The 14267-nt window shown below is 31.5% G+C and overlaps 1 protein-coding gene across 1 annotated transcript; it reads right to left on the minus strand.

The window, feature by feature from the left end:
- Positions 1-11535: 11535 nt before the first annotated feature.
- LOC132163780 (disease resistance protein RUN1-like) lies at positions 11536-14257 on the minus strand. The gene is made up of 3 exons (XM_059574154.1): positions 13736-14257; positions 13168-13443; positions 11536-13081 (listed from the first exon to the last, which is right to left on the minus strand). The coding sequence occupies exons 1-3, from the start codon at positions 14222-14224 to the stop codon at positions 11828-11830; spliced, it is 2019 nt and encodes a 672-aa protein (XP_059430137.1). The 5' UTR covers positions 14225-14257; the 3' UTR covers positions 11536-11827.
- Between the last annotated feature and the right edge of the window lie 10 nt (positions 14258-14267).

Consider the following 14267-nt stretch of genomic DNA (forward strand, 5'->3'; position numbering starts at 1 on the left):
ATTTTATTTTATTTTTTTTCTATCAAAACATATTTTATAATACATTTTTTTACTTTTTTTTATGTTATTAAAATATCATTTTTTTACAAAATTTAAATTTTTTATTTACCTTTATTTTTTTCATAAAATCTTTACACAATCCTAAAAAAAAAATAAAAAATAAAAAAAATGTTTATTTTAAATTAATGTGTAAGAAATCACTTTTGGTTCCTTAAGCATTGGAAAACACTATATAAATTATTGAGGGTCGGTTAAATGTAGAAAATCTAATGTAAATAGTTTTTTAATTTTTTTAAAAAAATTTTCTTAAATATAAGAAAGATAATGGCCTATAACGAATCTACTATTAGTGCTCTTAAGGACTCGAAAATATTGCGTCCATTTTCAAAAAGTTAGTTTGAAACCTTTTACTCTCTACAACTTTCTCAAACACTCTGATGAGGTGGTGTTCGACAAACAACACCATGCATCACCATACTGTTTATCTCATTTTAAAAAAAAATCAACAAAAAAATATTTTTATTTTTTATATCATATTATTAACTTTTTACTACTATTTAAATAAAAAAATATCACTAAAAAATAAAACTTTTTTCACTTTTTGATACTATTTGTTTACTTTTCTATATTAATTATTATAATGATGCTGGAGAAAATTGACAAAATTATTATTTTTAATTATGCATGTGTGTTTTAATTTTCTTTTTTAATAAGGACTAGGTTTTCCTTTTTCCATTATGATTATATTTTCCTTCTTTAATAAGGATTAGATTTTTCTTTTCCTATTAGGATTTGTTTCCTTTTCCAATTATGTTTGCTTTTCATTTTCCTTGTTAATTTAAGATGTGTCTATCTTATATAAAGGTATATAGTATTTGTTATTTTTTAAAATTTAGTTTATACTATCAAACTAAATTTTTTTACTGTTGCTTCTCCCATCATCCTTATTCAACTTCGAGGAACAAGGATGGAGGAAGTTTCAGAATGGACAGAAATCAATGCATGCATTAATTTAAGGGCTCCGTTTGCATCGGCTTTCAATTGTAATAAAAATTGATTAATATATAAAAATAATAATAATAATAAAAAATTTTGGTATGAAAAAGTATTGATATAATTTTGTTTTATAGTAATTTCTTTTATTTGAATAGTAGTAAAAAATAATTAATTTGATATAAAAAGTAAAAATATTGAGAGTTAATTTTTTTTTTGATAAATAGTATATTGTTCTTGCCAAACGGAGCCAAGAAAACAATCGGCGATCACTTTTTACATCACAACTCTTACAACCTGTTTGCCAAAGAACCCAAAATATATATATATATATATATATATATATATATATATATATATCAACCCTACTAATTATCTTAAAATCAACATCAACATTTTTACTTTTTACATCACATTAATCATTTTTTTACGATTATTCAAATAAAAAAATAACTACAAAACATTTTTTTTTCTTCCATTTTTTATACAAAACATTTTTATCTTTTTTCATATCAATCAAATTTGTTATAGTTCTAGTCCACTACCTTTTTCAAGTTTTTTGCCAAGCACACCCATAGAGAGACTGTGTTTAGCAAAGAACTTTAAAAAAGAGGTGGATCAGAACTGTAATAGATTTGATTGATGTGAGAAAAAAAAAAATTAAGAATAGACAAATTCCGGAAAACAACAACAAAAATCATAAAAATATAAATAATAATAATAATAATTAATTTCTCAAATTTTTGACCTTATATTCAACTTGAAAAATTATTCATTTCTTCCCCGTTGTTTCTCCCATTTTCCTCGGAATGGACAGAAATTTCAAAGTATTCACATGAGCCACCGATAGAGCTTACTTCTAGCTTTACTGTTTGAATGATGCATTATGCATATATAGGAACAAAAATTGGGAGAAGGATTCTTTCCATTTCATTTGAAATGGAGGGAATCCATTTAGTTGTTTTAAGAAAGTATTTTTGTCCAAATATAAAATAGAGAGTCTAAAATGACCAAATTGCCCCTAAAAGCAACTAATTTGTTATTTTCCAATTCATTTGAAATGAAGAGGATTTAAGTTCCAAAAATTGGGCCTGCCCAACCGCCATCATAGCATAGCTTTGAATCATTCTATCCAAGATCCACCATGTGTTACACAAACCTTTTCTTTTCTTCCACTATTTGCATACAAACAACAATTATTTGCCAAAAAAAAAAAGAAGTATTTGCCCAATTTTTTTTTAAAAAAATTTTAAAGGTTCTTAAGCTGCTGAATTTATAAGAGAATGCTAAGTGCTTTCCTATTATTTTTCTTGTGTCCTCATAATTTTAAGTAGATATTATTTTATAAAAAAACAAAAAGACAATTGCTCTTACGGCTTTATGGTCATTCAATTAAATGTTCAATCAATGCGTAAAAGGAGTATTTAAGGCTTGGCCTCCATTTCAAATTCCCTATGTATCTTTTGGTTAGCGGCTTAGTGCATTTAGAAGGATAAAATTGTTTAAATTTTTTTGAGATTAAAATTTTTAGACGATACTACCCTTCTAAATGCACTAACTAAAGGAAATTGAGAAAATTTAAAATTTTTTAGGATTTTTTCCTCCTTTGTAAGACTATATATTTCTCCCATATTAATTAAAAAAACCATAGAAAAAGCACATAATGAATTTATAGACTGATTTAAACAAAATTCTTTCTCACTTAATTTAGAGAAAAGTAGGCTGAACTCTGGGAGATTGAGGTTAATTGTCTTCACGTGAATAAAGCTGTTGATGAGTAGATTACTCCTTTCCTTTTCTTCTAATGCCTTAGTGGAGGCCACGTCATATGTAAGAGTATGTAGCACTAATCTCATTGAACAACTTCAGTTGGACTCTGGCAATTTCCTCCGTGGAAAAGGATCACCTCCATTGAATGTTGAGATTGATAAAATTTGTAATGATCCGGAATGAGAAGGCGAGTAGTTATTAACCGATTGTTATTTGTCTTAAAAGTGATTAGTAAAAAATCGCTAACCACTAATAGTTATTGAGTTTTTTAAAACTGCTTACCGCCTTTGCTATATAATAATAATAATAATAATAATATTTATACTTATAACTGATCAATTATATATATATATATATATATATATAAAATGATAAACTTCTTGACGTGGGCCATGTCTGTTTGTCTATACCTCGTTTGTTTTTCTTTTATTCGAAGAAACTCTTTTATTTTAACTTTTGTAAAAGCTCTACTAAACTTGTTTTTTGGTTATTTTTGTGAGCTAAATCACTATAAATCACAAAAAAACATTTATCAACAGCCTTACCAAATTGAATTTTTTGTTCGAGAAAAAATTGAAAAAAAAATGGAGAAGTCTTTTGAAAAATACTAACGAGTGAATGTGGAAAGTTGATTTATTGGCGGGAAAAAAGATGCTAATCATCAACAGCTGGGTCGTGCACACAATTATAATTAATTAGAGATAACTTTCGAATAATCAGAAAAATAGGCTGAGCTCCTAAACACGCGTATGGGGGATTGAGATTGTCTTCACGTGAATTACTCTTCATCCGATGCTCTGTTTTTTCTAAAGCTACCTGTCTTTCTTCTGCTTTTTCTAAAGTTTTTTTTTTTTTTTTTATTAAAAAAAATTTCTTACGATACCTTAGTGGAGGCCACGTCATATGTAATTATGTAACGGTTATCAATAATTATGTTCAATCTTCCTCTTCTTTCTCTTCATCCGACTTGTCTTCTTCTTTTTCTAAAGCTACCTTGTCTTCTTCTTCATTTTCAAAAGTAGCTTTTTTATTTTTATTTTTAATGCCTTAGTGGAGGCTACGGCATATATAAGTATGTAGTGCTAATTATGTTCAATCTTCTCCTTGTGGTAGGGTTGATATATCAGATTAATAATAAACTTTCACTATTTAGAGCATTCATAGCGATCTCATTATTTTAACTATCAACTTTCACTATTAATTTAATTTAATTTTTTTTTCAAATACTTATTATATATATATATATATATATATATATGTTTTTTTTTACTTTTTAAAAAAATATAAAAAAAGAGTAAAAAATTACATTATTTTTTATTTATTTGATGAGCGAATAAAATGGCAAGGCTGAAAATAAAAAGTTACTCACTTTTATTAAATTGCCTTACTAAAATGAAAGTTTTTGTATTAACTTGGAAAAAGTTACTTAAATCATTTACAAAGGTGCGGCCATCATTATATACACAGTAGGCTATATCTTAAACTATTATTTACAACACTAGCTAGAAACAATAATGTATGGATTCATATTATATAAAATATAATATTGGAGGAATATTATGGGGCTGTTGTGTGCAAGCTGCAGCGTGAGGTGGAGAGCATGATGATCAATAAAATGTGGAATATGATATTCAAAGAATCTTGACTAAGTGGAGTAGGAAGGATAAGCACATGCTGTGGGGGCCGTGGGGCAAACTGCTTTGTTGACTGGAGAAACAGAAATGCGCATGTCATGCTGTGAGGCAGACTGTTGTGCGCATGCTGTGGCTGCTTCGGCTTTGTCTGTTGAGTGAAGAACTTTTTGGTCAGAAACTACAAGCTGATGATCGAGTCAGCTTAACATAAAATAACTAAAAAATAATTTTGATGAGGCTGGAAGAAATGCATTGCAGCTCACCAAATATTTCTGCATTTACTGAGTTGGATGTTGTTATTTTGGTTTCATTTCCACTCCTTTCTACAATATATAATTAGTACTCATTGACAAATTATAAACAACAAAAATCATAAAAACAACAAAAAAACAAAAAAAATCATTTTCAAATTTTTGACCTTCTATTCAACCTGAAAAATAATTCATTTCTTCACTGTTGCTTCTCCCATCATCCTTATTCAACTTCGAGGAACAAGGATTGAGGAAGTTTCAGAATGGACAGAAATCAATGCATGCATTAATTTAAGGGCTCGGTTTTGCATTCGCTTTAAATTGTAATAAAAATTGATTAATTTGAAGAACAAAATAGTAAAAAATTTTGGTATGAAAAAGTACTAAAATAATTTTGTTTTATAGTAATTTCTTTTATTTGAATAGTAGTAAAAAATAATTAATTTGATATAAAAAGTAAAAATGTTGAGAGTTAAATTTTTTTTTTAATAAATAGTATACTGTTCTTGCCAAACGGAGCCAAGAAAACAATCGGCGATCACTTTTTACATCACAACTCCTAGAACCTGTTTGCCAAAGGACCTAGGAAAAAAAAAAATAAAAAAAATCAACCCCCTTAATTATCTTAAAATCAATTTCAACATTTTTACTTTTTACATCACATCAATCATTTTTTACTTCTATTCAAATAAAAAAATAACTACAAAACAATTGTTTTTTTTTTTTTTTTTTTTTTTTTTTCATACAAAACATTCTTAACTTTTTTCTCACATCAATCAAATATATTATAATTTCAGTCTACTACCTTTCTCAACTCCTTTGCCAAACACACCCATAGAGTCCCTAAGGCTGTGTTTGGCTATGGACTTGAAAAAAGAAGTGGACTGAAACTGTAGCAGATTTGATTGATGTGAGGGAAAAAAAAAAAAAAGTAAGAATATTTTGTATAAAAAGAAAACAAATTTATTTCGTAGTAATTTTTTTATTTGAATAATAATAAAAAAATGATTGATGTGATGTAAAAAGTAAAAATATTGAGGTTAATTTTGAGATAAATTTTTTGGGTCTTTGGATCCGGTCCGCCCACTCAAAAACAAATATATGTCAAATCATGTTGAGTCATCCTCTTGCAGCTCGAGTAAGATCTTACTAAAGAGTACGTGTAGTGCATTACAAGTGACACATTACAGTGGGATCAAGCCACATGTTGCATGGGATCAAGCCCCAAGGTGTCGATCAGTGAGAGGAGATGCTGACAGGTAAGGGATTTGATCACTTATTTTTCTCACAGCATTATGTGATTTTCTCTTTTTTCCTTAAAAACGAGAACTATCCCTTCTCATTCTACTCCAATAAGCTCTCGTTAGTCTCGTGCCTAATTGTTTATGTTATGCAAGTTTGAACACTACCACCATATGACTAGAAACTGTTGGAACATTCTTGATATGAAGCAATTATCCAAGGATGGCTCATTGAATAGGTCCAATCTTTCACAGATATCATCAACAGGCCCTAGAATGGTCGGTCTCTGCCTCAGTTTTGGTAGAAAGGCAATAAATTTTCCATATGGAGCACTGTTGTGAGAACATGAGCACCATAGAAGTTACCTGCTAAACCATAGAAGGATCACAAAATCGGGCCATCAAGAAATTAACATGACAGTAGAAAAGGATCACAAAATAATAAATATCTAACAATAAGTTATTTTCTTTTGAGGAGATTTTGGAAGCCCTAGAGAGTTAACAATAGGAGAGGGACCAACATCAGTAACTCAAAGTGCAACTTCAATTATTCAACACCATCTTTTCTTACAATTGAGCCTTGTTGAAACTCTAAACTCTAAGATTATTATTATAGACCCACTTGTCTGTAACTAGACTATTCCTTAGATTTATCATATTATGCAAATATAATAAGCAAAAGACAACTGCTTTTCCTTTCAACTTTGGTCATAAAATTAGTTTGAGTTTCTCTTATTTTGCAGACGGTACCCAACATGAGTTAGTTACTTAATCAAATGGAATTCTATAACTTATTATAGCTTAAAAGAAAACTCAATATAGTCATAGATAATAAATAAGTAAAAAATCAAACAGGGCGAAAAAAGAAAAGAAAAAAAAAAGTGCATAACAAAGGAAGTATTGTGGTTATCCCACATCGGTTGTGGAAAGGGTATCAGTTTATAAGTGTAAAAAAAAGTCACACCGCTTGAGCTAGGTTTTGAGGTTGAGAGACCTCTTGAGCTAGCTTTTGGAGTTGAAAGAAGCTCAAAACCATCCAACATTGGTATCAGAGTTCACGTTTACCAACAAGTTTCGGTCCAACAGTCCACGAGAGAAACGAGTTATTGCTGCTCCGACCTAAGACCCGATGTGTGACTGAAAAATTATTGAGGTTATCCCACATCGATTGTGGAAAGAGCTAGTAGTCAGTTTTTAAGTACCCAACAAAAAGTCCCGCAATTTGAGAACCCAAAAGAAACAAGAATTCTGAAAACAATTTCCTGCAATACAAATTGCTAAAAACCCTCCGAAAATGTAGCACAGTACCTCAGTGCCCAAAAAAGACTACATTTTTTTTACTAGGTAACAAATACAAATTACAAATTTACATACAATTTTGCCACACCCATATTTCAGTTCAAACAATTGTCCCATTTTGTTTTCATTGTTTGATTGTTAGAATTAACTATCATAAATAGATCAAAGATAGTGAAAAACAGAGATTTGGGGTTGAAAGAAGGGAAAGTGAGAAAGAAGGGATTAGGTGAAGATGAAGAAAGCTCAGTGAAACACGATACATGTAACTGCTCTTCGTCTCTCTGATTCATGCACTTTCCCACGATCTTTCTTTTTTAAGCGGGGCCACGTCTGGCTATACCGCGTTTACTTATCCTTTACTCGAAAAAACTTTTTTTATTATCATAATTATAACTTTTGTAATATTAGAGCATTCGCGTCAAGCTCTCTATTTCTAATACTTTTTTAAAATTTTAATAAAATTTACAAAAAGCTTTTCACGTCAAACTCTCAATCAAATGTTAAATATAACATTAGCTTTAATTCTTCTTCAAATCTAAAGACTCAAAAAGCAATAATTATTTATTTTTTAATATTATTTTAGTTGATGGGTGACATTTTGATAAATTTTTCACATCAAATCAAAGTGGGTAAATTTAATAACAATTACTTTTATTAATAAAAAATAATATTTAATTCAAGTAAAAAAATTTTTAAAAAATTTGATATTTAATAATTTTAAAAGTAACTGACTACAGCTACAAAAAAAAAAAAAAAAAATATTTAAAAGTTAAATTTAACTAGCTTTGTCAATTTGTAGGACTCACAAGTCACGTCACGTGGTCATTTTCAGTTTTGGTAGCTTGCTACATGTAGGAATAAGGAGGAAGGTTCAGAGTGGACAGCAATGTCAAAGTATTCACATCGCTTCACGTGAATGAAGCTGTTAATCAGAAGACTACGGACTCGTTTGCCAATAGCGCGGAACGATACTGTAGCTATAATAAGTATTGTTCCAGCTACAGTATCATTCTTTAAAAAATGAAGAAAAAAAAAAATTCTTTAAAAAAAAGAAAAGAAAATGAAAATATTAAATTTTTTTGAAAAACTTACCATATTAATGGTGTCATTTGGGCGTTAAAATTAATGTGTTTTATTAAAAAAAAAAAAAAGCAGAGAAAGAGATGGGGTGGCTCCGACCACCCCATGCTGAGTATGGGGTGGATTAAGGCCACCACCCTCAAAGGCAAAAAAAAAAAAAGGTTGGGAGGGAGAGATTGGGTGCATTTGGGGGTGGTCTCTTTGGGGTCCGCCACCCCAAAATGGGACATCAGCCACCCTCGGCTCCCTGTTTAGTAGGGGTAGGCACAGTCTACTACTCCGTGTTTTTTTTAAAAAATAAAAATAAATAATAATAATTTTAATGCCCAAAGCAAACTGTTTTGGGTGGGTTTTTTTTTTTTTTTTTTAAATCTGGGTTACGAAAGAATGGTCGCGTAGCTGAAAGCGGTACTGTTTATTTACCAGTACCGTTCGCGCTGTTGTAAACGAACCCTGGTATCTTCTTTCTCTTCATCCATGCTTTGGGTGCCTTTTAGTGGAAGCCACCTCACCAGCAGCACTAATTATCTTCACTTCTTCCCCTTGTGGTTGGGCCAAAGTCAACATATCCGAGAAGAGACTACGCTATATCCAGCTGTGTGTTTGTTTTCCTATTATTATTATTATTATTGTTATTATTATTATTTTGTTTTCCTTCTGATGCCTTGGCAGGAGACCGTCATGTATCTAATTATGTAGCGGCAGTAGCGCTAATTGTCTTCAAATTTGCCTCTTCACACCGGAAAAGGATCCTCTCCATTTCAAAATCCCTCCATTTCCTCTATTTAGTGCATTTTGAAGGGTAATGTTGTCCAAAAGTTTTAATAATGGTAATGCATTAAATGCAATACCCTTCAAAATACACTAAATGGAGAAAATGGAGGGATTTTGAAATGGAGAGGATCCTGTTCCCCTTCACACCCAGTATTCTTTCTCTTCATCCAATGCTTTGGTCTTTGTCTTCTATTATTATTATTATTGTTTTCTTCTGATGCCTTAGTGGAGACACGTCATATGTAATTATGTAGCGCTAATTATCTTCAAATCTGCCTCTTCCGTTGTCTTCATGTGATGTTTTAGGCTTTGTATTTCGCTTTTTTAAAGCTACCTAAGAGTAGTGATATAGAACATACCAGCGTGAATACTATTTACCCACGCTAGTGTACTTTATAATATTATTTTTTTTAATATTACTGTTCTAATATTTTTTATTATAAAGTACACCAGCATAAGCATTGTTCACTCACGCTGGTGTGCTCTATATCACTACTTAGTTACCTAGTGCTTTTTCAAAAGTAGCCTTTTTTTTCTTCTTCTTCTAATACCTTAGTAGAGGCCACGTCATATGTAATTATGTAACGCTAATTATCTTCAATCTTGTCCCTCGTGGTAAGGTCAATATATCAGATTCCTCAGGCAATGGGACCATCGTATGGTTCTCAGCTCTTTGGATGATGGATTGAGTTCTTGGAAACTATTGTGGAAACTTAGATTAAATGTTAGGCCAAAGCTTTTTCTTTAGAATCTCTGACTCAGTTTGTCAATAGAATAAATAAATAAATAAAAATTAAAAAAATTTCATACTATTTCTCTCAAAACCTTCGAATTCAAATGGACTTGCAGCATGAAGGTAGGCGACATACTCATTTGCACTCTGCTCAACATATCCTAAGAACACGTGCCATGCCTACTTATCTAAAAGTAGTAACGGCAGTAGTATACACCCCGCAAACCAGCTAAGAAGATAAAGACACCTTTAATTCCAAAATCTAGACCTTGCAAATGTCACGACCAAACACCAAGGTTATTTGCCACATAAAATCTGTTCCTCCAGCTTATAACACGCGTCAGATATGCTGAGCGCCAAAGAAACCAACTCACAAATCCTGCCTTTGGCCTCCAGCGAAAAATTTCTATTGCATTAGTCTATGGTCCAATTTAACTTAGGGTCTGTTTGGGAGTTTATTTTTTTTAAAAATAATATGCGTTTTTAAACCAAATCACAATTTTGTAGTGTTTGAGATTGCGATTTTAAAAACGCAAATTTTAAAATCGTAGAAAAATCCGCGATTTCTATAAGCTGACTAAGGGGTGCTTATTTGAAAAAAGTGCGAATTTAAACCAAAATTACGATTTCGCTTAAAACAACATTTGGTGCAATATTTACCTATTTGGCCATAAAACCACAATTATATGCTATAATATATGATGCATGAGAAGATCAACATTAGTGAGTATTTATTATTCATGCATGTATATTTTTATTTTCCTTTTCAATAAGGATTCAATTTTTTTTTAGTGAATTATTTTTCTGTAGGCTTATTTGAGCCAACCAGAGTTAGTTACCGAATCAAATGAAATATTTCTATAACATATTATAGCTTAAATGCAAACTCAATATAGTTCTCCATAATAAATAAGTAAAAAAAAAATTCCAACAGGGCAAAAAATAAATAAATAAAATATTTATTTGATTTTGTAAATAAAATTTTTTCCATGGTTCCACCTTTTGTAGATGGACGGCCAGCTCTATTTCATCTCCACTTTTCTTCTCAAGTCCAATTTCATCAAATTGTCTCACTTGTGAACAGAAGATCTTCAAAGATATCAAAATAAGCCGAATCACCCATCATATATATATATGAGTAATGTTATAAGTTTTCATAGAGTCATCTCAAACGTAATGTGGCTTTTAAAATCACCAATAAATTAAAAGTCAATAAATCACATCTCAAATTCAACGGTAATTTTAAAAGCCACATCACATTTGGGATGACTCTAAAAAGACTTATAACATTACTCCATATATATTGCTGGACTCCTGGGGGTTTCTAGAACTTTTATTACATAATCTCTATTTGAAGTCACCCCCTAGACCTAAGTCTCGTGCTTCCTTGTTTACTGCATAAATAATGCAGAAAAGCACCTTGCTGATTTTACCATCCAAAAATGAAGGTACACGAAAGGATATCGAAGAACCGATTGTACGAGGGTGAATCCAATTTGAAATCTCACTTCCGGGGAGGAGAACAGAACAAATGCCATCTGTCTTGCACATCATCTATTTGGAATTTCAAAAAATAAAATGAGAGAGAACCTAGAAAACACTCTTCCTACAATCATATGCTAGATTGTTGTACCTTCCCATGAGAACAGTAGTTGGTATACATTGCAACCTCTTCAAACTTTGAATCTCAACCAGTTTGTAGCAATTATTAAGGTAAAAAGATGATCTAATCTTATTGCACCAATTATGCCAATTATCAAGGTAAAAAGATCCCGAACTCAAGTTCATTAAACTTGACATTCTTTCCAATGATGTGCAGCCATATGCTGCCAAAACTATTACACTTTTGGGAAGTGAAATTGATTGAAGAGTAGTATAATCATACAAATACAAATCCTGTAATTTAGGAAGGCAATGCAATTAGGTAGGTTATGAAAAATGTTTATTCATAAAACCAATCTTTCGAGTGAAGACAAACATCCAAGTATAATGGGAATCTCATCTTCAAACAAATTGCAGTCACTAAGATTTAGCTCTATCAATGAACATAATTTAGAAATGGAAGATGGCAAACTTATGTGGTTGGAGCTTTCGGGTGATATCCATGATGAGGATGGATGTTCCTCCACATCCAGATAATGATAAAACTCTGAGATTCCTCAAAAGACCCAAGGAGGATGGTAGTTGCTCGATAGCAGTTCTGCTTACATCCAACTTTTTAGCAGTCATATTCCCTAATTGTCCCGGCCACTTGTCAAATTCTAAGCAATCAGACAAATGAAGAGATTCAAGAGATTCTAAGTTAGAAATGCTATTCGGAAGACTCCTAAGCTTCTTGCATCTTCGTAAATCCAGAAAAACAAGTCTTTTTAGAAGTCCAATTGACTTGTGAATCTTAACCAAGCTGGTACAACCTTCAAATGTCAATCTCTCTAGACGTGAGGTTTGTAAGAACTCCGGCGATTTGATAAGACATTTACATCCAAAAAATCTTAAATTTTCAAGATTCTTCAAAAGGATAAAGGAGGATGGTAGTTGCTTAATAGCACTTAACCCCACATTCAGCTTTTTTAAAGCCATCATATTCCCCAAATGCTCTGGTAACTCTTCAAAACTACAGCACTTCCACAAGTCAAGAGTTTCAAGAGATTTTAAGCTAGAAATGCTACTTGGAAGATTCTTAAGCTTCTTGCATCTTTGTAAATTCAGCAAAACAAGTCTTTTTAGAAGTCCAATGGACTCGTGAATCTCAACCAAGCTTGTACAACCTTCAAGTATTAATGTCTCCAGATGTGGGGCAGGTAATTTTGGTAATGCACTTAGAGAACTACATCCATATAATGATATAGTTTTGAGATTCTGCAAAAGACCAAAGGAGAATGGTAGTTGCTTCTGTAATTTTTCAAGTGCTGAGCAGCCAGACAAGTCGAGAGTTTCAAGAGATTTTAAGTTAGAAATGCTACTTGGAAGATTCCTAAGGCTTATGCATCTTTGTAAATCGAGCAAAACAATTCCTTCTAGAAGACCAATGGACTCGTGAATCTCAAGCAAGCTTGTACAACCTTCAAGTACCAAATTCTTCAGATGTGGAACTTGTAAGAAATTTGGTAATTCAATGAGACGACTGCAATTCTTTAAATTTAGTGAAACAAGTTTTTTGAGATATCTAATGGACTCACGAACCTTAACCAAGCTTGTACAACCTTCAAGTATGAGTATTTCTAGTAGTGGGACTTGTGAGAAGTCTGGTAATTTGATGAGACATTTGCAATTGCTGAGATTAAGAACTTTCAACTTGTTGAAATTCTGTGAAGAAAAAAAGTTCTTGTTAGTTATATATTTAATATTAATAGATAGATAGAAAGAAAAAAACACTGTAAGATTTATTATACCTTCTTCTTCTTCCAAACTTGTTTCACATTACTATGTTGAATGTCAAGAATAACAAGGTTCTCTAGATGAAAATTATGTGGTAGAAATTCCAGAGGGCACTTATGCCAACAAAGCCATTTTAACTCTTTAGAGAGATGTTCATAAGATCCTGTGAGATGTACAGAATTAATTTGGAGCAACCTCAAATTCTTCATATTTCCAAATGCTTCAGTTTTCAAATGTAGATCTTCAAGTATAGGGACATTTAAGATGAGACCCTCCACTGTCTTCGAACCCTAGTAAAACAAAAGGTTGGATGAGTAACACAAGTCCTCATCTTGTGTAAAACTAGAATAACTTTGAACAAAGTAGCCCCATATATTCTCACCATAATGTTTTTAAAAATATCAATTGTTGACATGATTTAGAGAAGTTAAGATCATTTAGCTATGAGCTATGTTGATATATAATACAAATAATGATGCATGCTTGGCAAAAAGACAAAAATCTAATGCATACTAACGTATGTTATGGCTGATGTATGCGCACATATACGTACATGTATTTATAAATGCATGTACCTCTTACCATATGTTTGCTTAGTACACTTAAGATATCCCCATGAAACCACAACCTACTTCGTTTTCCTGGATTACGGGGTGATTCTGCAAGAACAATCCCTCTTCCCATATCTCGAATCATATCATGCATCCCCAACTTATTACCATCAATTGTCACAAGGGACCTTTGAATGAGAATATTGAGGCCATCATCTGCAAAGAAATCGCAAGCATGAAGTATTTTGATGACATATTCTTTCTCTATACCGATAAAGAAACATGCAACATCGAGGAATATCTCCCTTGTTTCATAATCCAGTGAATCAAAGCTTATTTTCAATTTTTCCTGAATCTCTCCGTCAGGAATTTTTTGTAATTTTTTCAATTTGCTTTTCCATTCATTAACACTTTTTCCCATTAAAGAACAACCCAAAACCTCAAGAGCTAAGGGAAGTCCTCCAGTGTACTTCACTGCACTAAATGAAAGCTCCAGGTAATCTTCTATTGGATAGGCCATCTTGAAGGCATGCCACTTGAAAAGTTGAAGAGATTCCCGATGA

The sequence above is a fragment of the Corylus avellana genome, chromosome ca10 (assembly GCF_901000735.1).
Source record: "Corylus avellana chromosome ca10, CavTom2PMs-1.0".
In the NCBI taxonomy this organism is placed as follows: Eukaryota; Viridiplantae; Streptophyta; class Magnoliopsida; order Fagales; family Betulaceae; genus Corylus; species Corylus avellana.